The 21,517-nt window shown below is 44.4% G+C and overlaps 1 protein-coding gene across 5 annotated transcripts in view; it reads left to right on the top strand.

Annotated features, from left to right (window-relative positions):
• TBL1X (transducin beta like 1 X-linked) overlaps positions 1–20,350 on the top strand; it is a 448,757-nt gene extending 428,407 nt beyond the window's left edge. For all 5 annotated transcript variants that reach the window (XM_068269906.1, XM_068269905.1, XM_068269908.1 and 2 more), the window contains 3 exons: positions 3,150–3,315; positions 6,483–6,584; positions 19,251–20,350. In XM_068269906.1, coding sequence (XP_068126007.1) covers positions 3,150–3,315; positions 6,483–6,584; positions 19,251–19,277 — 295 coding nt within the window. In that variant the 3' untranslated portion in view covers positions 19,278–20,350. The remainder of the gene's footprint in view (positions 1–3,149; positions 3,316–6,482; positions 6,585–19,250) is intronic.
• Positions 20,351–21,517: the final 1,167 nt, after the last annotated feature.

The following is a 21,517-nucleotide window of genomic DNA, read 5'->3' as shown; positions in this document are numbered from 1 at the left end:
GACCTTTATTAAATGCATTTGGTGTGACCGAAATGTCATTCTATGCTTTTGTAACTTTGATACTACTATTATGAAGTAAATTTGCTCAAATTAAATCCAGATGGAGTCCCAGATCAATTTGGTTCTGCATAGACTGTTATGTCACCTTTCACCAATACATGCCGCAAAGCAAGAAGCATTTTGTCATGATACCGAAAAATATTATGTATATACATTTTTTATTTAACCTTACACTTCTTAGCTACAAGTCTCTGGAACAAAAACAGTATCAAGTAATGAAAAGTAAATGTACAGCAAAGCTTTTTAAAAAAAAAATGGTGCTACCTCATTTCTCAAAAAGTTGGAATGCTATGTAAAAAGTACCAAAAAAAAAAAAAAAAAGCAATCATTTGCAAATCAGTTAAATTCAATATTTAATTGAAAGTAGCCCAAAAACATCAAACAAAATGTTGCAATTTAATTTTTTAATAAAAAAAATATATACTCATTTTGCATTTAAATCTGGCAACATGTTAAATAAAAAAAAGTCGGGACAATGGCAAAACACTGGAAAATTCCTTGTTAAACATCTCCAACTAATTAAATTAATTAGCAGCAGGCTGTATATAAAAAAAGAGCATCCCAGAGGATGAGTCCCTCAGAAGTAAAGATTGGCGTACACCACTTTGTGACACACCGAAAGGAAAATGAAGCAACAGTTTAAGAATAAAATATTTTGTTATCTACATTAGATATCATAATGAAATGTCTCCAAAATCCAGAAAGGAGAAAAGACTGAAAGTCTTCAGCCAGTAGTGAACATGATCCTTGAGCTTTTTGGTGACACTGCATTCAAAACAAAAATAATTTTGCAGTGGAAATCACCACATGGGCACAGGAACACCTACAAATGCAAATTAAAACTCTACCATGCAACTAACAAATAAATAAAATAAAGGTAACCCAGAAACAGAGCCACGTTCTCTGGGCCTTCTCTTGGGCCAAGCTCATTCTGCAAGGACTGAGATGCTGAGGAAATTGTCCTTCTACAAACTCCATATAAAACATTTTTGAAGTGAAATAATCACATGTATTTCCACCTTCCCACATGGTGACTCATGAAGCTCGCAGACTCATTTACATGGGACATGTAAGAAGTGTAGCCATCATGTCATGATCCCCCCACCTTGAACAGCCCTAGAGCCCCCTACAGTCTTAGGGCTGCTCCCCTAGTTATGCCTCTGATAGCAAAATATTATACTAATAATGATATAATGTTTTCAGTACAATGTGTTGTTTAATATATATTTTGCTTGTACCTGTATGCAGAGGTGGCCTTAGAGTATGCGGGGCCTGGGGCAAGTGTCATATGCGGGGCCTAGAGACATATGCTGTGGATACACACGTTGTGGAAGCACACACTCTGTATAGGTTAGATAGGTAGGTGCCTCCAGTATAGGTTAGAAAGGTAGGTGCCCGCAGTATAGATTAGATAGGTAGGTGCCCTGCAGTATAAATTAGATAGGTAGGTGTCCTACAGTATAGATTAGATAGGTACTGTAGGTGCCCTGCAGTACAGATTAGATAGGTAGGTATGTACCCTGCAGTATAGATTAGATAGGTGCCTGCAGTATAGATTAGTTAGGTAGGTACCCCACAGTATATATTAGATAGGTGCCTGCAGTATAGATTAGATAGGGTGGTGCGCTGCAGTACAGATTAGATAGGTAGGTATGTACCCTGCAGTATAGATTAGATAGGTGCCTGCAGTATAGATTAGATAGGGTGGTGCCCTGCAGTACAGATTAGATAGGTGCCTGCAGTATAGATTAGATAGATGCCTGCAGTATAGATTAGACAGGTAGGTGCCCTGCAGTACAGATTAGATAGGTGCCTGCAGTATAGATTAGATAGATGCCTGCAGTATAGATTAGACAGGTAGGTGCCCTGCAGTACAGATTAGATAGGTAGGTAGGTGCCCTGCAGTACAGATTAGATAGGAAGGTGCCTGCAGTATAGATTAGTTAGGTAGGTACCCCACAGTATATATTTGATAGGTACCTGCAGTATAGATTAGGTAGGGTGGTGCCCTGCAGTACAGATTAGATAGGTGCCCTGCAGTATAGATTAGATAGATAGGTGCCATCCTGCAGTATAGATTAGATAGGTGCCTGCAGTATAGATTAGATAGGTGCCTGCAGTATAGATTAGATAGGTGCCAGCCTGCAGTATAGGTTAGATAGGTAGGTGCCCCGCAGTATAGATTATATAGGTAGGTGCCCTGCACTATAGATTATATAGGTAGGTGCCCCGCAGTATAGATTATATAGGTAGGTGCCCTGCAGTATAGATTATATAGGTAGATGCCCTGCAGTATAGATTAGATAGGTAGGTGCCCCGCAGTACAGGTTAGATAAGGTGGCTGCAGTGCTGGGGAGAGCGGGCATAGTTGTTAAAACTCACGTGTCTTCACCGATGCTCCCAGTCCCAGCTACCATCTATTTCCTCTCCCGGCATCTGTGTATTGGTAACAGTGCCCCCCTGTGGTGATATGCGGTCACGTCATCATAGGGGGCACTGTTACCAATACACAGATGCTGGGAGAGGAAATAGATGGTAGCTGGGACTGGGAGCATCGGTGATGACACGTGAGTTTTAACAACTATGCCCGCTCTCCCCAGCACTGCAGAGGGTGCGGGGCCTCCTCAGGCGCGGGGCCTGGTGCGATTGCCCCACTTGCCACCCCCAAAGGCCGGCTCTGCTGTATGCAACAATTGCTCTCCTCTGTTTAAATGTTTAAATATTAGAGGTGCTGATAATTCCTGCACATCTCTGATGTGTCTTTCATGTTATTCATGATATAGATATATAAGTGGTAGGTGTACTATACATTTAATATAATGTTGTGGGATTTGCCCAATGGCATATCATGTGACCTCCTGTTGTATGTATAGTACACTTGTTATAATGTATTGTACAATAATAAAGTGTGCAAAGCAATGCCAAGAGTCTGAGAATGCAAGCAGGTAATATATGTTTGAAGTACAGAGCATAGTCGGAACACAGTATAACTGGCAAATTTGTTACAGAGTGCAAAAGAAATGTTCTTTTGATTACCTAAGAGAATCAATAGTTACTAATTTGTCTCTTAAATATGTTTATCACCACAGTGCATCGTTTGATTCAACAGTCCGACTTTGGGATGTTGAACGAGGTGTTTGCATCCATACATTAACCAAACATCAAGAACCAGTTTATAGTGTAGCCTTTAGTCCAGATGGAAAGTATCTGGCAAGCGGGTCCTTTGATAAATGTGTCCATATATGGAACACTCAGGTAAGTCATTCATTAAAATGTTATTCATTTCAGTTACTGGTCTTTATGTGTTGGTGTATGGTCAGAGTATGAACATGAAGGGAGAAAACAAGTAAAACAAATCAAGTGCACCTATACTGAAGCATAGCTGTTGATGAGATAAACATGCGTTTCTATAGTAGTGGGCAGTACGGTAGTGTACTAGGTTAGAACTCTCGCCTTGGAGCGCTGGTTCCCTGGTTTAACTCCCAGCCAGGGCACTATCTGCACAGAGCTTGTATGTTCTCCTCGTGTATGCATGAGTTTCATCCAGGCACTCCGGTTTCCTCCCACATCCCAAAACATACAGATAAGTTAAATGGCTTTCCTTTAAATTGACCCTAGACAACGATAGATACACTACATTACACTTATATAGACATTTGACTATGGTTAAGATTAGATTGTGAGCCCCTCTGAGGGACAGTTAGTGACAAGACAATATACTCTGTACAGCACTGCGGAAAATGTCAGCGCTATTTAAATATAAAAATAATAATAGTATATTCTTTTTAATAAAAAATCTAAGTTCAAAGGTTAGACTTTGAGGCTTTCTCACTGGTGTCCAGTCCCGCACTTTAGTATTGCTGAATTTAATTTCTAAACATGAGTAATCAATCACCTCTTGAACTTTTATTTCTTATGCCTTTCATGTCAGAAAAGCTTTGCACAGTCAAGCAGGATGTAAAGGGACTCCCAGGAGTGCCCGAATTTAAAATACACTTACCTGGGGCTTGCATGTGTATACATCAATCAGGAAGTGTAATTAGAGTACTGCTTCACACTGACACACCAAACTCACTGTTTAACGCACCGCAAACAGCTGTTTGTGTAGTGATGGCCGTGGTGGACTGATGCGCAACATGGCCAGAGTGCAGGCCATGGCAGTTTTCCAGCCCATATGGTCGTCGGGCTATGGTAGCTCAATGATAGAACAACCGTGACTGTCCAGCTGATCAAATTTGGTCTGTCCACAATGAAGCAACGACCTTATTATCTTCTTGTATGTAGGTAGGCATAGGTAGGAGTCCCAGTATAGGTAGGTAGGCATAGGTAGATGCCTCAGTAGTTAGCTAGGCATAGGTAGGAGACCCAGTATAGGTAGGAAGGCATAGGTAGGTGTCCCAGTAGTTAGCTAGGCATAGGTAGGAGTCCCAGTATAGGTAGGTAGGCATAGGTTGGAGTCCCAGTATAGGTAGGTAGGCATAGGTAGGTGCCTCAGTAGTTAGCTCGGCATAGGTAGGAGTCCCAGTATAGGTAGGTAGGCATAGGTAGGTGCCTCAGTAGTTAGCTAGGAATAGGTAGGAGACCCAGTATAGGTAGGTAGGCATAGGTAGGTGTCCCAGTAGTTAGTCCCAGTATAGGTAGGTAGGCATAGGTAGGTCCCCTAGTATAGGTAGGTAGATGTCCCAGTATAGGTAAGTAGGTGCCCCAGTAGTTAGGTAGTAGTTAGGTAGGCATAGGTAGGTGTCCCAATATAGATAGTTAGGCAGGGCCTGGCTGGCACAATAATAACAATTACCAAGGTCCAGCTGCAACAGATAGGGCTGTATAATGTCAGTGTCAATGAGCAACACACACAAAAAAAACACATCAGGAAAACATTAGCTCTCAAAAGAGCTGTTGAGGGGTGCTATTTTAGCAATAACAATCAGCCAGGAGCAAGCCAAGAGCCTAACTAATCTTTCCCTAGGAGAAAAAATCTGCAGCAGCTCTCCCTAGTCTGTCTATTTGCAGCAGGCACACGAGTGAGTGTCATGGCCGGCAAGCCTGTCTTATATAAGGGGGGGTGGGGCTCCAGGGCTTAGTGTAGCCTGAATGGCTACATCGTGCCTGCTGACTGTGATGCAGAGGGTCAAAGTTGACCCTCATAGTGCATTATGGGGCGAATCGAACTTCCACAAAAGTTCGCCTGGTGCAGGCGAATGCGAACCACCAAAGTTCGCCTGGAACCGTTCGCCGGCGAACTGTTCACTACATCTCTATTTATGGTTTGGAGAGCTTTGCAGCAATTCAGAGTTTTAGAAGCTCAACATCTTGGGGTCCACTTTGAATGGAAGATAACCAAAGGTTATATGTTATAAGTTCAACTGAAAGTGAAAAGATCTATATGAAAATGACCCTCAAATCCAATGAGGAAGAAGACTGTGATTACTGCTCCTTCATCTGTCCTGCTGAGTTTCTACACAGTGTGCAGGCAACATCAACTCCAGAATGATGTGACTGTGATGCATGCACCACAAGGCAGTGCTTAAAAGGAATGTCCGAGGAAATAAAAAAAACAAGTTCTACTTACCCGGGGCTTCCTCCAGCCCCTGGCAGCTGATATGTCCCTTGCCACTTCTCTGGTGTCCCGGGCCCCCTCCTTTGCAGATGCCGACCTCACCAGGTTGGTATCTTCTGCGCTTGCATGAGCATGCGGCCACATGGCCTGGAGCGGTCTGCACAGGCGCATAACGCTCCCAGCCACTGGAGCACAACCGCGAGCAGGGCGACAGCTCGCGCAGGCGCAGTAGATGCCAACCAGGCAAGGTCGCCATCTGCAATGGAGGGGACCCCGGGACACCGGAGCTGCGACGAGGGACATATCGGCTGCCAGGGGCTGGAGGATGCCCCGGTAAATAGAACTTGTTTTTTCATACTCCTCGGATTTTAAGACACATGCTTAGATGGTATGTGCCAAAAAAACAGCCCTGTCCTGGTGAGTGTATACTGTAACTGGGAGAATTTCATACCCAATGATCCCCTGAAATGCGCATAGTTCCTAAGCACATAAATAAAGCACTAAATGCAAACAAAGACAGGAAAAAAATGAAACATCTCAGCTTCCTATACACCAAAAGGTGTATTGTTGTCATGGTTACAACAAGCAAGGATAATTTGATTCCTCTGCTATCTCTAAAATGTTATAGTTCAATGCATAATGATGTGGAAAGATTTTTTCATAACGCTACATTATGAAATGGCTGGCGTAGAACTCATTGATTATACAGTATGTTGTTTTTAGCACAGGTTACATCCCTATTAAACCAGAGAAATTGGACTTTCTGACTTCAGCACAAGTGCAATGTTTCTTCTATGAGTGATTTTACTTTTTGCTTGAAGTTGCAGTTTAAATAAAACTATTTATATTCTGCTATTATTTCCAGAGTGGTTCATTAGTACACAGCTACAGAGGAACAGGAGGAATATTTGAAGTCTGCTGGAATGCCAGAGGTGACAAAGTGGGAGCAAGTGCATCCGATGGATCAGTGAGTATTTGAAAAACATCTACTGAATTTGTCACTAACAGATCCATCTCTGCAGATCAGGAATGAAGTTAGTGACCCGTGTTTAGTGTAGTGCCATGTAGTTTGCTGGAATGAATCTTGAATTCTTGGGACCGTTTTCTGCTAAACCTTATTGTTTTGTAAACTAAAAAAAGCTTCAAATGCCCAATTTCAAAACTGAAATAGGGACTGCTTAACTGTAGTGCATAAGAAATACACAGACATTTTAATTTAAAGGGGCACTACAGCGAAAAACTGTAAAATTTAAAATATGTGCAAACATATACAAATAAGAAGCACATTTTTACCAGAGTAAAATGAGCCATAAATTACTTTTCTCCTGTGTTGCTGTCACTTACAGTAGGTAGTAGAAATCTGACAGAAGTGAAAGGTTTTGGACTAGTCCATCTCTTTATAGGGGATTCTCAGGGATATATTTATTTTCAAAAGCACTTAGTGAATGGCCGTTGCTCTGTCCAAATGCCAAAAAACTGTGTAGGGAGCAGGGAAGCTAGCCAGCATCATTGTTTAATTCCTTTTTCTGGAATATCTTTATAAAAGAATAAAAGCCTTGCTGAGAATCCCCTATGAAGAGATGGACTAGTCCAAAACCTGTCACTTTGGTCAGATTTCTACTGCTTACTGTAAGTGACAGCATTATAGGAGAAAAGTAATTTGTGGCTCATTTCACTATGGAAAAAATATACTTCTTATTTGTATATGTTTGCACATATTTTAAACGTTACAGTTTTTCGCTGTAGTGCCCTTTTAAGTAAGGCAGGGAACACACTAGACGGGTTTGTGTGCATTTTGCTGTGGATGCCAAAACGTGCACAATTCCACAGACTATTGAAGTAAATAGCCTTGCACAGGAAACGATGGCCGTGACCGTTCGTTCACGTTTTGTGTTCGCATATTTCTGTGTGGCACAGTTTTATACTTTTTCCCGCATGACACGCAAGTTCACATACAGTATACACCACCGCAAATGCATAAACTATGGTGGAAAAATGTTTGCAAAACCCACCAAAAGTCTTGGAATCGCAGAGGAAAATGGCCCTGCAAGTGTGTTCCCTGCCTGACATTGCTCTGCCCTTTTATATATGCTGTTTTCTAAAAATATGCACATTAATTATAAATAATCAGCTTTAAACAAAGGTCAGAGTGAAAGCTTTAACCTCCATTAAGTCCACTGGGTTCATTGTTATTGATTGATTTATAATATTATAATTTTTTTTTTCAAAGTAAGAAACAAATCTTGTGAATAATACTTAGGTTACAAAGAGCATAAATGTGACAGCGACAACAGAGTAAGTGTGCAAAGCAGGATCATAGTGCGACAAGGCGGGCATGCATGGATCAAAAGAAATTCCAATGACGTACCTCGTGGCCACCAGGGAGTAAATCACCAGCCGAGGGGCGGCGCTATGCATATGACCCTGTCGCTGCACCATGGCGCAGAGTCTTACTAAAGGGGCACTATGCCGAAAAATTGTACAATTTAAAATATGTGCAAACATAGACAAATAAGAAGTACATTTTTTTCCAGAGTAAATTGAGCCATAAAAATTACTTTTCTCCTATGTTGCTATTACTTACAGTAGGCAGTAGAAATCTGACAGAAGTGACAGGTTTTGGACTATTACATCTCTTCATAGGGGATTCTCAGCAAGGCTTTTATTCTTTATAAAGATATTTCCCAAAAAGCATTTAAACAATGGCCAGCTTCCCTGCTTGCTACACAGTGACAGCAACATAGGAAAAAAGTAATTTATGGCTCATTTTACTCTGGAAAAAACGTACTTATTTGTTTATGTTTGCACATATTTTAAATTTTACTATTTTTCGCCATATTGTCCCTTTAAGGGCCCTTTTCCACTATCAGCATTTGCGATGCTGAATATTTATATCGCTAGGGTTTGCTAAATATCATAGGAATCACGGTAGGTATTTTCCACTACCATGCTTTGATGTTTACAGAAGTGCAATTGCGCCACGGATCGATTTTTACCGTGATTTTGCTATGCTATGCATAGCAAAAGCGTGATCGTAATCACATAAAAAAGTTAGGAACTTGCACAATCGCTAGCGTCTAGCCCTAAGGATGATTTCCGCAGTGCACCACTAATCTTAGGTGTACAAGCAGCCCCAATGTTTCAAAGGTTGGAGAGTGATTAATATGTTCTGGTAGGGAATTCCAGAGAAGGAAGTAAGTTTGTATATGCAAATGTGAGTCTGTGATTCTAGTTGAGGACAGAAGAAAGTTTATGTACAGAACTGAGGTTGTGGTTGGGGTGGCATCTCTAAACTAGTGAGGAGACGAATGGTGGAAACAGACTGTACAGAAATATTTAGAGTCCTAGGATTGCAGCCACCTAGCTATTTAAAACAAAAAGGTATACAAATTCAAAGGGGGTTCTAAAATATACATTAGTAAAATGTTTAATATCTTAAAAACTAAAAAAAAAATAACCAAAAAGTTACAGTTCCCCTTTAAATTAAGATTGTTATGTAGAACATTTTAATGGTTTTTCTAGGAACATGCAGCTGGGATCACTATTTATAGATACAGTATATCTCAAAGCAATATTCTTCAGGAGCTCTTCAGGTGCTGACAATGCTTTTTCCGAAGCAAACGTCTGTGGTTATGTAGTGTTCTCATTAGACAGAGGGGCTTAGAGACCTATACAGCAGCAGTACTGCTTTGTGAGAATATCCACATCATATGACATAAGAAGTAAAAAAAAAAACACCATAAATGATGTCCTCTTCACATCAGTGATATAAACAGTACAAGCAATGTAATCATAACTGCATTAAAGTATAGCTAAATGGAATATGATAATAAAGCACTAGTAGGGTCCCATGTCAACATTATTAGTTTAAAAATATAAAAAAACATGAATAACCAAGCTGTTTGTTAGGGCAGAGATACACTTCAGAACGTTTATTGATCTGTTTTCGTCAAAGAGAGCGTATTTTTAAAATCAAAAACGGATTGAAACATGGTCTGGCCTTAGAAGCGGTAATGCTGGCTTAAAGGATACCCGAGGTGACATGTGACATGATGAGATAGACATGGGTATGTAGAGTGCCAAGCACAAAAATAACTATTATGTGTGCCTTTTTTCTTTCTCTGCCTGAAAGAGAATAAATATCAGGTATGTACCCCTAAACGTGGCTGACTCAGTCCTGACTCAGACAGGAAGTGACTACAGTGTGACCCTCACAGACAAGAAATTCCAACTATAAAACACTTTCCTAGCAGAAAATTATTTGTGAGAGCAGGAAAGAGGTAAAAAGGGTAATGCCAGATTTTAGCTCTGGCATACTTCAAAGAATGTGTCATTGAGCAAAAACAATAAAACAGTTAAAACTTAAAAAGTAGATTTAAACATAAAATAAAACTGTGAAATATCTTAAAAAAGTCATTTTTGGGTGAAGGAAGATAGATACAATCATTTATTTCATTAGTTTATTTTCGACTTGGGTGTCCTTTAACTCCACTACTTTTACATAGGGATAACATCTATCATGAGACACAAAACATTTATATCATGCTTTTCTCATGGCGGACTCACAGCGCAAGAGCTGCAGCCACTTAAAGGGAAGGTTCAGGGAAACCTGTAAAAAAATAAAAATCCCTATCCACTTACCTGGGGCTTCCTCCAGCCCGTGGCAGGCAGGAGGTGCCCTCGCCGCCGCTCCAGAGGCTTCCGGTCGTCTTCGGTGGCCGACCCGACCTGGCCAGGCCGGCTGCCAGGTCGGGCTCTTCTGCGCTCCAAGGACGGGCTTTTCTGCGTCCCACGCGGGCGCGCTGACGTCATCGGACGTCCTCCGGGCTGTACTGCGCATGCGCAGAACTACTGCGCCTGCGCAGTACAGCCCGGAGGGCGTCCTATGACGTCAGCGCGCCCGCGTGGGACGCAGAAGAGCCCATCCTTGGAGCGCAGAAGAGCCCGACCTGGCAGCCGGCCTGGCCAGGTCGGGTCGGCCACCGAAGACGACCGGAAGCCTCTGGAGCGGCGGCGAGGGCACCTCCTGCCTGCCACGGGCTGGAGGAAGCCCCAGGTAAGTGGATAGGGATTTTTATTTTTTTACAGGTTTCCCTGAACCTTTCCTTTAAAGGACAACTATCAAAGTTAACTAAAATTCTAAATGCCACATAAATCTCATGTAATTACTAGTAAATAGCAATACAAGTGTTTCCTCTGCCCCCCTGTGTTTCCTCTGCCCTCCTGTGTCACCTGTCCCCAATGTCCTCCTTCCCCCACTTATCTTACTTCCCCTTCCTCCATTGCAGTCACCCATATATGCCCTTATGTCCCCTCAGTGTATATATCAATAAGAAAAGGTGAGATACTTAGCAAACGGCTAAAGATGCACAGTAGTCCCATGGCGAGCTGAGGATTCACGCATTCAAGCTCCGCTCACGAGGACTTGCTTCAACCTGATCTAGTGCCGGGCAGCCAATCAGGCATGGGAGCTGCAACGCAGCCATCCATTCACCGCCGTCTGCTATTATGACTGGAAGAAATGGTCATGGAGGCGGGACCAAGGCTCCACCATTGACAAAGTCTTGGTCCCGGACAGAGCTTTGGTCCCACCTATGGTACCATCACTTCCAGTCAGAATAAGCAGGCCGCGGTGATGGATGGCCATGTTGCAGCCCCATGCCTGATTGACTACACGGTGCTGAATCAGGCTGAAGTAAGTCCTGGTGAGCGGAGGCGAATGCCTGAATCCTTAGCTCATCATAGGACTCTTGCGCATCTCCAGCCATTTGATAAGTATTTCACCTTCTCTCATAGATATATACACTGAGGGGATATGGGGGCACATATAAATGAATGCAATGTAGGAAAGGGCTGTAAGAGACGCAGGATAAGGAGGACATTGGGGACAGGCAACACAGGAAGCCAGGCGACATGGGGACAGAAGAGATTGGGGGGAGGACACATGGACACAGGATCCACCTTTGTGGGACACCTTCTGACCATAAGACACAGGGGCCCATATGCAATTAATGTTTTCTCCTGAGTTTTTTCTTAGGTGAGATGTTCAAACTTGTCAATAAAATGCCTTCTAAACCAGCAGCAAGCAAAAAAATGCTCAAACTAATTTTGATAGTACTTTGTCACCTACATTTTGGTACTTTTTCCATTGCAATGTGTCAAAAAGTTATTCTAAATTAAAGATGAAAAATTATATCCTAGGAGAAAACTCAAGCTAAAAAGCTTGCAGCCCATATGAAATTCACTTTTTCTCCTATGTTTTCACCGGGTGATCATTTTTCATCTTCTCTTTAAAGGACTTAGTATAGAAAAAAATAAATAAAAAAGTTAGCTACCTGCATCAGCTTGTAAGGCACGGAGGACGCCGTCCGCGCCCTCCGCTACTGTTACGTGGATCGGGGGGGTTGGCCTTAGAGCTGTGCAGCCGCACCCGCGGCTATGTGTACTGCGCAGCCGCGGCCGGCTTCGGCGGCCATCTTTGTACAGGCTGGGGAGCCTGACCCGGGCCGCGTGGTCGGGGACCGTTCGGGGGGCTATTGAGCAGCGGGGACCCGGCGGAACGGCACGGAGGGCGCGGCCTTACAAGCTGATGCAGGTAGCTAACTTTTTTTTATTTTTTTTTCTATTCTTGGCCTCGTAAGTCCTTTAAAATAACTTTTCAGCATTTCACAATTAAAAAAAATACAAAGAGTAGTAGAAAAAGTACTATCACAATTATTTTCTGTATTTTCTTGTTCGCTGGAGGTTTAAAATGCATTTTATTGGCAAGAGCCCATATGCAATTAAACTTTTCTCTTGAGTTTTCTCCTAGGTGGTATTTTTAAACTTGTGAATGAAATTCCTTTTAAGCCACCAGAAAGCAAGAAATTACTCAAAATAATTGTGATAGTACTTTTTTGTTTACTTTTTGGTACTTCTTTACTTTAAGGCTACTTGCACACCAAGACGTTGCGTTAGGTGCTACGTTAAGGTCGCATAACGTGCACCTAACGCAAGGCCTGGTGCTCTTCGATGTGCACATCAGAGTGAGCCGCATTGTGCAGCTCACTCTGGGGTCCGTGATGCCGTGATGCCGTGATGCGCACTCTTGGACGCATGCGGCATCACGTTTTCCCGCCGGCCAATCACCGCACAGAGCGGCCGCTCCAGGAAGTAAACACTGCACGTCACAACGTGCAGTGAATATTAATTAGCCATGTGCCTGGCCGCTCTCCGCTCCTCCCCAACATGACTGCGCATGTGCAGACAGTCTAACGCGGCTTAAGCCGCTCTAACGCTGTAGCATGCTGCACTTTCTTAAGAACGTGCAGCGTTACATGTAACGCAACGTGGGCTGTGTGAACAGCCCACTTGTGTTCCATTGCTGTGCGTTGGGGAGCGTTACAGGCTGCACTAACGTGCGCCTGTAACGTTTTAGTGTGTAAGCAGCCTAAAAGTACTGTAAATTATTTTAAATAGAAGATGACTATCTCCTAGGAGAAGATTCATGTGAAAAAGTGAATTGCATATGGGCCAGGCACTTTTCCCCTCGACTTTTGGGGGAGAAAAAGTGCATCTCATGGTCCAACAAATATGGTAATTAATTAGCAAATTGTACTTATAGGTAAAATTCACCTTATTGCTTGATCTTATTTATGTAGTTGAAATGCATTTTGATATAATCAAACTCATGCTTTCATGTAGAAATTATTTATTGTTCTATCTGGCTAGGTCACATATATGTAACACTTAACAATCTCTTAAGTGCATAATGAACTATGCACCATTCCAATTTAAGCTTTTACAATCAGGTAGGTGTGAAAGGATCTGTAGATTAGGGAAGGTACACATAATTCATACCATGCTACAGCTCAACATACACTATTAGATGGGGAATGGGCACATGTACATGCCTTTTGTTTTGTTGTTGCAGCTGCAGTGCAGCCAGAAAAATTAGGCAGGCATGTACACGCACCAGAAAAATTATTATAGCGGCTGCTGCTGGCAGCGGCCTTAAAAATTCAGGAATCCACCTGGAGTCCTGGACCCTGTTGGTGGTGGCGGAGAAGGCAGTCAAGCAGCCTGCGGGCAGAGGTGCTGTGTGGGGAGCGACTTAGTCTTGGGGCAGACAGTCACACAGTGTGCAGGCAGAGATGCTGTGTGTGGGGACTGACTTCGGGCGGGCAGTAGCCCTCCGGGATCCATGCCTCATTCTTTTTGATAAAGGTGAGGTACTGAACACTTTTGTGACTTAGGCGACTTGTCTTCTCAGTGACAATGCCTCCAGCTGCGCTGAAGGTCCTTTCTGACAGGACGCTTAAGACAGGGCAAGACAGAAGTTGGATGGCAAATTGGGACAGCTCTGGCCACAGGTCAAGCCTGCGCACCCAGTAGTCCAAGGGTTCATCGCTGCTCACAGTGTCTACATCCACACTTAAGGCAAGGTAGTCGGCTACCTGCCGGTTCAGGCGTTGGTGGAGGGTGGATATGGAAGGGCTAATGCAAGGCGTTGGACTAAAGAATGTCTTCATGTCCGACATCACCATGAGATCACTGGAGCGTCCTGTCCTTGCCTGTGTGGACATGGGAGAAGGATTACTGGCAGTGGTACCTTTATTGCGTTGTGCAGTGACATCACCCTTACACTCATTGTAAAGCATAGTTGCCAGCTTTTTCTGCAAGTGCTGCATCCTTTCTGCCTTCTGGTGATTTGGAAACATCTCGCCACTTTGTGCCTATACCAAGGGTCTAGTAGCGTGGCCACCCAGTACAGCTCATTCCCCTTGAGTTTTTTTATACGGGGGTCCCTCAACAGGCTGGACAGCATGAAAGATGCTATCTGCATAAAGTTGGATGCAGACGTACTAGCCATCTCCTCTTGCTCTTCCTCAGTGATGTCAGGTAAGTCCTCCTCCTCCCCCACCCATGAACAATACCACGGGAACGTTGAGCAGCACAAGCCCCCTGCGATGCCTGCTGCGGTTGTTCATCTGCCGCCACCGCCTCCTCCTCCTCCAAAGAAACACCTTCCTCATCATCCGAGTCGGACTCCTCTTCCCCACACGACTCTTCCTCCTCCTCCCCCCTCTGTGCTGCCGCAGGTGTTGAGGAAACATCTGGTTCTGATGAGAATTGATCCCACAATGCTTCCTCCTGTAACTGTTCCTGTTCACGCTCCTCCACAGCTTGATCCACCACTCTACGCACGGCATGCTCCAGAAAGTAAGCGTAAGGGATCAAGTCTCTGATGGTGCCTTCACTGCGACTCACCAGGTTGGTCACCTCCTCAAATGGCCGCATGAGCCTGCATGCATTTCGCATGAGTGTCCAGTTGTTGGGCCAGAACATCCCCATCTCCCCAGAGTGTGTCCTTCTACTGTAGTTGTAGAGGTACTGGGTGACAGCTTTCTCCTGTTCTAGCAGGCGAGAGAACATAAGGAGGGTCGAATTCCAGCAAGTCGGGCTATCACAAATCAGGCGTCTCACCGGCAACTTGTTTCTCCACTGAATATCGTCAAACCATGCCATGGCCGTGTAAGACCGCCTGAAATGCCTACACACCTTCCTGGCCTGCTTCAGGACATCCTCTAAGCCTGGGTACTTTGACACAAATCTTTGAATGACTAGATTCAGCACATGTGCCATGCAGGGTAAATGTGTCAGCTTTCCCAAATTCAAAGCGGAAATGAGATTGCTGCCGTTGTTACACACCATGTTGCCTATCTCCAGCTGGTGCGGGGTCAGCCACTGATCCACCTGTTTGTTAAGGGCAGCCAGGAGAGCTGCTCCAGTGTGACTCTCCGCTTTGAGGCAAGACATGTCTAAGATGGCGTGACACCATCGTACCTGGCATGCAGCATAGGCCCTGGGGAGCTGGGGCTGTGTAGCTGAAAAGGAGATCGCAGCACCAGTAGAGTTGAACTGCCACTCAGCCAAGGAGGAGGAGGAGGAGGAGGACAACAGCGAAGAGGATGTAGCAGGAGGCCTGCCTGCAAGCCGTGGAGGTGTCACAAGTTCCGCTGCACAGCCACGTACTCCCTGCTTGCCATTGGTCACCATGTTGACCCAATGGGCTGTGTATGTAATGTACCTGCCCTGACCGTGCTTGGCAGACCAGGCATCCGTGGTTAGGTGGACCCTTGACCCAACACTGTGTGCCAGAGATTACACCACTTGCCTCTCAACTTCACGGTACAGTTTGGGTATCGCCTTTTTAGAGAAATAATTGCAGCCTGGTATCTTCCACTGCGGTGTCCCAATGGCTACAAATTTACGGAAGGCCTCAGAGTCCACCAGCTGGTATGGTAACAGCTGGCGAGCTAACAGTTCCGCCAAGCCAGCTATCAGACACCGGGCAAGTGGGTGACTGGCAGAAATTGGCTTCTTCCGCTCAAAGATTTCCTTCACAAACACCTGGCTGCTGTGGGCAGAGGAGCAGGAACCGCTCAAGATCAGAGGCGGAGTGGAGGAGGGTGGCTGTGAAGGTGCAAGGGAGAAAGTGAAGATGCTGCACCTGAAGGAGGAAGAGGAGAAGGAGGGTGGCTTTGCTTTTGTGTGCTGCTTTTGCTCAGGTGCTCTTCCCATTGCAGTTTGTGCCTTTTCTGCATGTGCCTTCATAAGGCAGTTGTCCCTAAGTGGGTGTTGGCCTTTCCAAGGCTCAATTTTTGAAGGCAGAGAGAACAGATGGCATTGCTCTGATCTGAGGCAGACACATTAAAAAATTTCCAAACTGCTGAGCCGCCATGAGGTGATGGCAATATGGTGGCATCAGAAGCTGACGTTGAAGGGCATGTTGGCTGGCTGTCCATAGGTGGCGATACATGGCGCCGGACACTGCTACCAGCTGTTTCTGATGATGAGATCCCCCTGCTTCTTTCAGCAACTCGTCTCCTCCTACTTCTCTCTGACTCCCCCTCTGAACTGTCCCCCTGTTCATCTCCTCTATTGGGAACCCACATGGCATCCGTATCATCGTCGTCATCATAATCATCCTGCCCAGCTTCGCTTGCCTCAGACACCTCTAAAACTGCACCAACAGCAGGTACTTCAGCATCCTCCTCCTCACACGTTACGTCCATAGTGTCGCCTAACTCAGACATATGAGGTGGTGTAACTTGCTTAGCGCCTTCATCTTGTTGTAACAATAATGGTTGTGCATCAGTGATTTCCCCACCAAATAACTCCTGTGAACTGTTAAATGCAGCGGATGTGGTGCTTGTAGTAGCGCTGGTGGCTGCGGAAGATGAGGTGTTCTGTGTTAAATAGTCAACCATGTCCTGACAATCTTGGGAGTTGATGGGATGTGCCTTCTTCTGAGCACTGTACTTTGGTCCAGGGCCGCACAAAATCACATCAGCACGACCTCACACAGACCTACTGGGTGGCCTTCCTCTGGGTCTGCCTCTACCTCTACCTGTTTTGTCCGTTTTGTCCATATCGGGGGGGATGAAGTGAAAGGTATGCACTGACCTGACTAATACAATGTGCAGTCACACAGGTGCAGTTAACAGGTATGCATGGAGTGGTATATCACACTGCGTGCACTCACGTAGGTAGGTGGGTGCACTGAACACAACAGGTAGGTTATGGAGTGATGGGTATTACAAATGTGCACCTGTCTCACACACACGTACTGCGAACAGGTACAGTGACTGGTGGTATTAAATATCACACTGCATGCGCTCATGTAGGTAGGAGGGTGCACTGTGAACAACAGGTAGGTATATGCAGTGATGGGTATTATAATGTGCACCTATCACACACAGACAGATACCGGACAGGCACAGTGACACTGCGTGCGCTCACATAGGTAGGTTGGTGCACTGAAGTGAACAACAGGTAGGTATATGCAGTGATGGGTATTACAATGTGCACCTGTCACACACAGACAGATACCAGACAGGCACAGTGACACTGCGTGCGCATAGGTAGGTGGGTGCACTGAAGTGAACAACAGGCAGGTATATGCAGTGATGGGTATTACAATGTTCACTTGTCACACACCGACAGGTACCGGACAGGCACAGTGACACTGCGTGCGTTCACGTAGGTAGGTGGGTGCACTGTGAACAACAGGTAGGTATATGCAGTGATGGGTATTATAATGTGCACCTGTCACACACGGACATGTACCCAGAGAGGCACAGTGACACTCCGTGCACTCACGTAGGTAGGTGGGTGCACTGAAGTGAACAACAGGTAGGTATATGCAGTGATGGGTATTATAATGTGCACCTGTCACACATGGACATGTACCCGCAGAGGCACAGTGACACTTCGTGCGCTCACGTAGGTAGGTGGGTGCACTGAAGTGAACAACAGGTAGGTATATGCAGTGATGGGTATTACAATGTGCACCTGTCACACACAGACAGGTACCGGACAGGCACAGTGACACTGCGTGCGCTCACGTAGGTAGATGGGTGCACTGAAGTGAACAACAGGTAGGTATATGCAGTGATGGGTATTACAATGTGCACCTGTCACACACAGACAGGTACCTGACAGGCACAGTGACACTGCGTGCACTCACATAGGTAGGTGGGTGCACTGTGAACAACAGGTAAATATATGCAGCGATGGGTATTATAATGCGCACCTGTCACACACAGGTAGTCACTGAATGTGCTGGGCCTGGCAGTGGCACACACAGTAGGAATTACCAAGGCTGTCTAAGCAACACAAGTGTCTGTGGGACACACACACACAAAAAAAAGATCACAAGAACAAGATTAGCTCTCAAAAGAGCAGTTGAGGGTGCTTTTTTAGCAATAAGAATCAGCAAAGAGCAAGCTAAGAAGCCTACAAGAGCCTAACTAAGCTTTCCCTATAGGTATCTGCACAGCAGCTCTCCCTTCTCTAATTATTGCAGGCACACGAGTGAGTGAAAAGCCTGACGTTGCCTGCCTTTTATAAGGGAGGGGGGGGGGGCTCCAGGAGGGAGTGTAGCCCGATTGGCTACAATGTGCCTGCTCACTATGGGGGCGAATCGAACTTCCGAAAAGTTTGCGGTTCTACGCGCTCGCGAACCATGGAAGTTTGCCGGGAACCGTTCGCCGGCGAACCGTTCGGGCCATCTCTAGCACTTGTTTGATATAAATTGTTTACCTAGGTACTGCCAAACATTTTTACACACAGGGACTACGTTAACCCTTTAGCAGCCAATTTATTTAGAGGTTTGCAAGTGCTCCACGCCAATTTATTTTAGCACTTTTTTGATTTCTTATTTGTTACATTTCCTTGCTTCTAATTAGTAGTGCTGTAATGTGTATTTATGCCCACTTGTCACTATGCCACTAGGGGGCAGTGTGAGACAATAACAGAGGACGTCTAATTTCAGTTTCTATTTTTTCTGCTAGTAGAGAGAGACCAAAGCATTCCAAGATTTTACAGCACGAGTTCTGACATATCTCAAACAAGATAACTCTATTGAAGCTGCTAATGAGTTTAATGTTCTTTTATGTTCCAGTTTCTTAAATTTTAGTTCAGGGATAGATAGATAGATAGATAGATAGATAGATAGATAGATAGATAGATAGGGGACAGTATGATCTCATGATAGATACATTATGTTATAATATGCTAACGCCTGTTTAATAGTGCCTTGACACATATGGCTTCTCTTTAGCTGTCTGATATGTGACTTTTTTTCCAGGTTTGTGTTCTGGATCTGAGGAAGTGAATCCAGCTGTCCTGACACATAGTTTAAATGGACCAGCAGTGAATGTGCAGTGTCTGAAATCACAGTTTCCAGTATATTGTACAATCCTGAGAACGTCAGGACATGCAGCAAGACCGAACCACCCTCAATGCAGAAAAGTTACAGATGTCTGCCATCTACATGGACTCATTTCTCAAGACATCCTCCTGGAATGGGCACTCATCCAGCTGGTCATACTGGATATCAGTCCCCAAAGTCGCAGGCCATCGTCTGGATTTTCAAAAGTTGTTGGTTTTTGTTGGCCAAAAACAACAGTGCCAAAAAATGGATTTTAACCCAACAGAAGTAAAAAGGAAAAAAAGCGCCAAGGCTTTGATGAACCAAAAGGGAAAACAGATTTATAGTCTTTTGTTTTACTTCAAACCGCTTAATTGGTCACTACAGTTTTCCCAAAGGACCTAATAGACCAGATTTTAATAATGAATCCATGTGACTTTGTATGACAATTCTTTCAATTTTCTAGACTACTTTTTGTTTGCTTTGATTATCTGTTCAGTGGTTTTCTACCAGCTCAGACAAATGGTTGAGGGATGATTACAGGGTTATGTAAGGAAGGAATGTTGTTTTCAGGTGAGATGTTCCCTCTGAGATCAGTGTGACCTGCTGGCTAGTTACACACTTGAAGAAATGCTTAGTTTTGGTCTTTGCAAAACTCTATTAGTCTCTGGTCACTCCCTTGGCACCTACATTGTAAGGCTTGTAATAAGTTCAGTGGCAGAGCTTCCTCCATTGCATTTCCCTGGCAATGGGCTCTCCTGCACCGAGGTGTCTCTCCCTCCACAGCTTAGCTTATAAAAGCACTTTTCATGACACGGTGTAACATGCTTTTTATAAGAATGCGACGCCGAGAAAGCTTTTTACTAAAAGAAAGATGAACTTTTAAAGAGAAAGAACCCATTGTATTTTTGAAAAAAAATTAAAAAGTATTTTTTATGTTAAAAATCTTAATTCTAAAAAATGAAAAAATGCAAATGTTGGGGTTGTCTAAGTCATGCAAAAAAAAACAAGTAAAAAGATAAAAAACAAAGAAAAGAAACTGCAAGGTATATTAAAGAATTGTACCTTTTTTGATTCTGGCATTGCTTCTTAATTCGTGTGTTTTTGTCTGGGAGGGCAGAATATGCCAGAGTAATTTACTATTACTTGCTCTCAGCAATTTCACATATCAACATGTATAATTCAACTAGTAGATCTATCCAACTCACTAAAGTCACCAGTTCTGTGCTCACTTTTCACCCATGTTTTTGTAAGGACGGGACACAAATACAAAAATGTAAAGCTAAAAAAAAACACAGAATACAGGCTCCTCGCCTTGAGCAAAGACATTTAAATATTTTAATGTGTATTAGGGAGGTGCTGGAGGGGGTGTGGCATGTAAAACAGAAAAGTCAATTAACCCTCTGCACACTCGCACGCAAACTCATGCAGGAACTAACGTTATCCCTACAGCTAAGTTAAAAGTTGGGGTCTTCATTACAAGAATAAAATATCTTGCATAGTCACCTACACTGCATAGAGGTTACCCCTGGTAGCATGTGTCTTAACCCTGGCTCTGTAACAGGCATAGTACAAGCATGCAAGTGTTCAGTGCATTAAGCCCAAGGGCGTTACTAGGATCCTAGGAGACCCGGGGCACCCATGGGAACCAGGTGTGGACAACCTGCGGTGCATGCAGCGCACTACTGCAAAAAATGGGCATGGCCATGTTGGATGGAGCCCCCGTCCATTAATTAGACATTTTACAAAGGGATGGAAGGTTTCAATTAGCAAGAAAGGTTAGATAAACGTATTTAGTCTAGAGAAAAGATACCTTAGAGGGGATCTAATTAACATGTATAAATACATCAGAGAGCAATATAATAGCTTGGCGGATGAGCTTTTTGTCCCTAGGCCTTCACAAAGGACTAGAGGACATGATCTGCGCATGGAGGAAAAACGTTTAAGGCCCGGTTCACATTAGCGGTGGCCGTCCGGAATCGCCGTGCCGGAGCCGGACCGCTTGCAGAACGGACGGAACGGACGCACGGCAATAGCAATGAAAGCCTATGCGTCCGTTCACATGCGTCCGTTCTGCCGGACCGGAGCCGGACCGGATCCGGACCGGATCCGGACTCCGGCGTCCGTTCCAACATGTGCTATTTTTTGGTCCGGACTGCACCATCCGGCCAATACAAAGTAATGAGAACCGGAGAGCGCACAAC

This window comes from Hyperolius riggenbachi, chromosome 2 (genome assembly GCF_040937935.1).
Source record: "Hyperolius riggenbachi isolate aHypRig1 chromosome 2, aHypRig1.pri, whole genome shotgun sequence".
In the NCBI taxonomy this organism is placed as follows: Eukaryota; Metazoa; Chordata; class Amphibia; order Anura; family Hyperoliidae; genus Hyperolius; species Hyperolius riggenbachi.
This window is presented reverse-complemented; position numbering and strand designations above follow the sequence as displayed.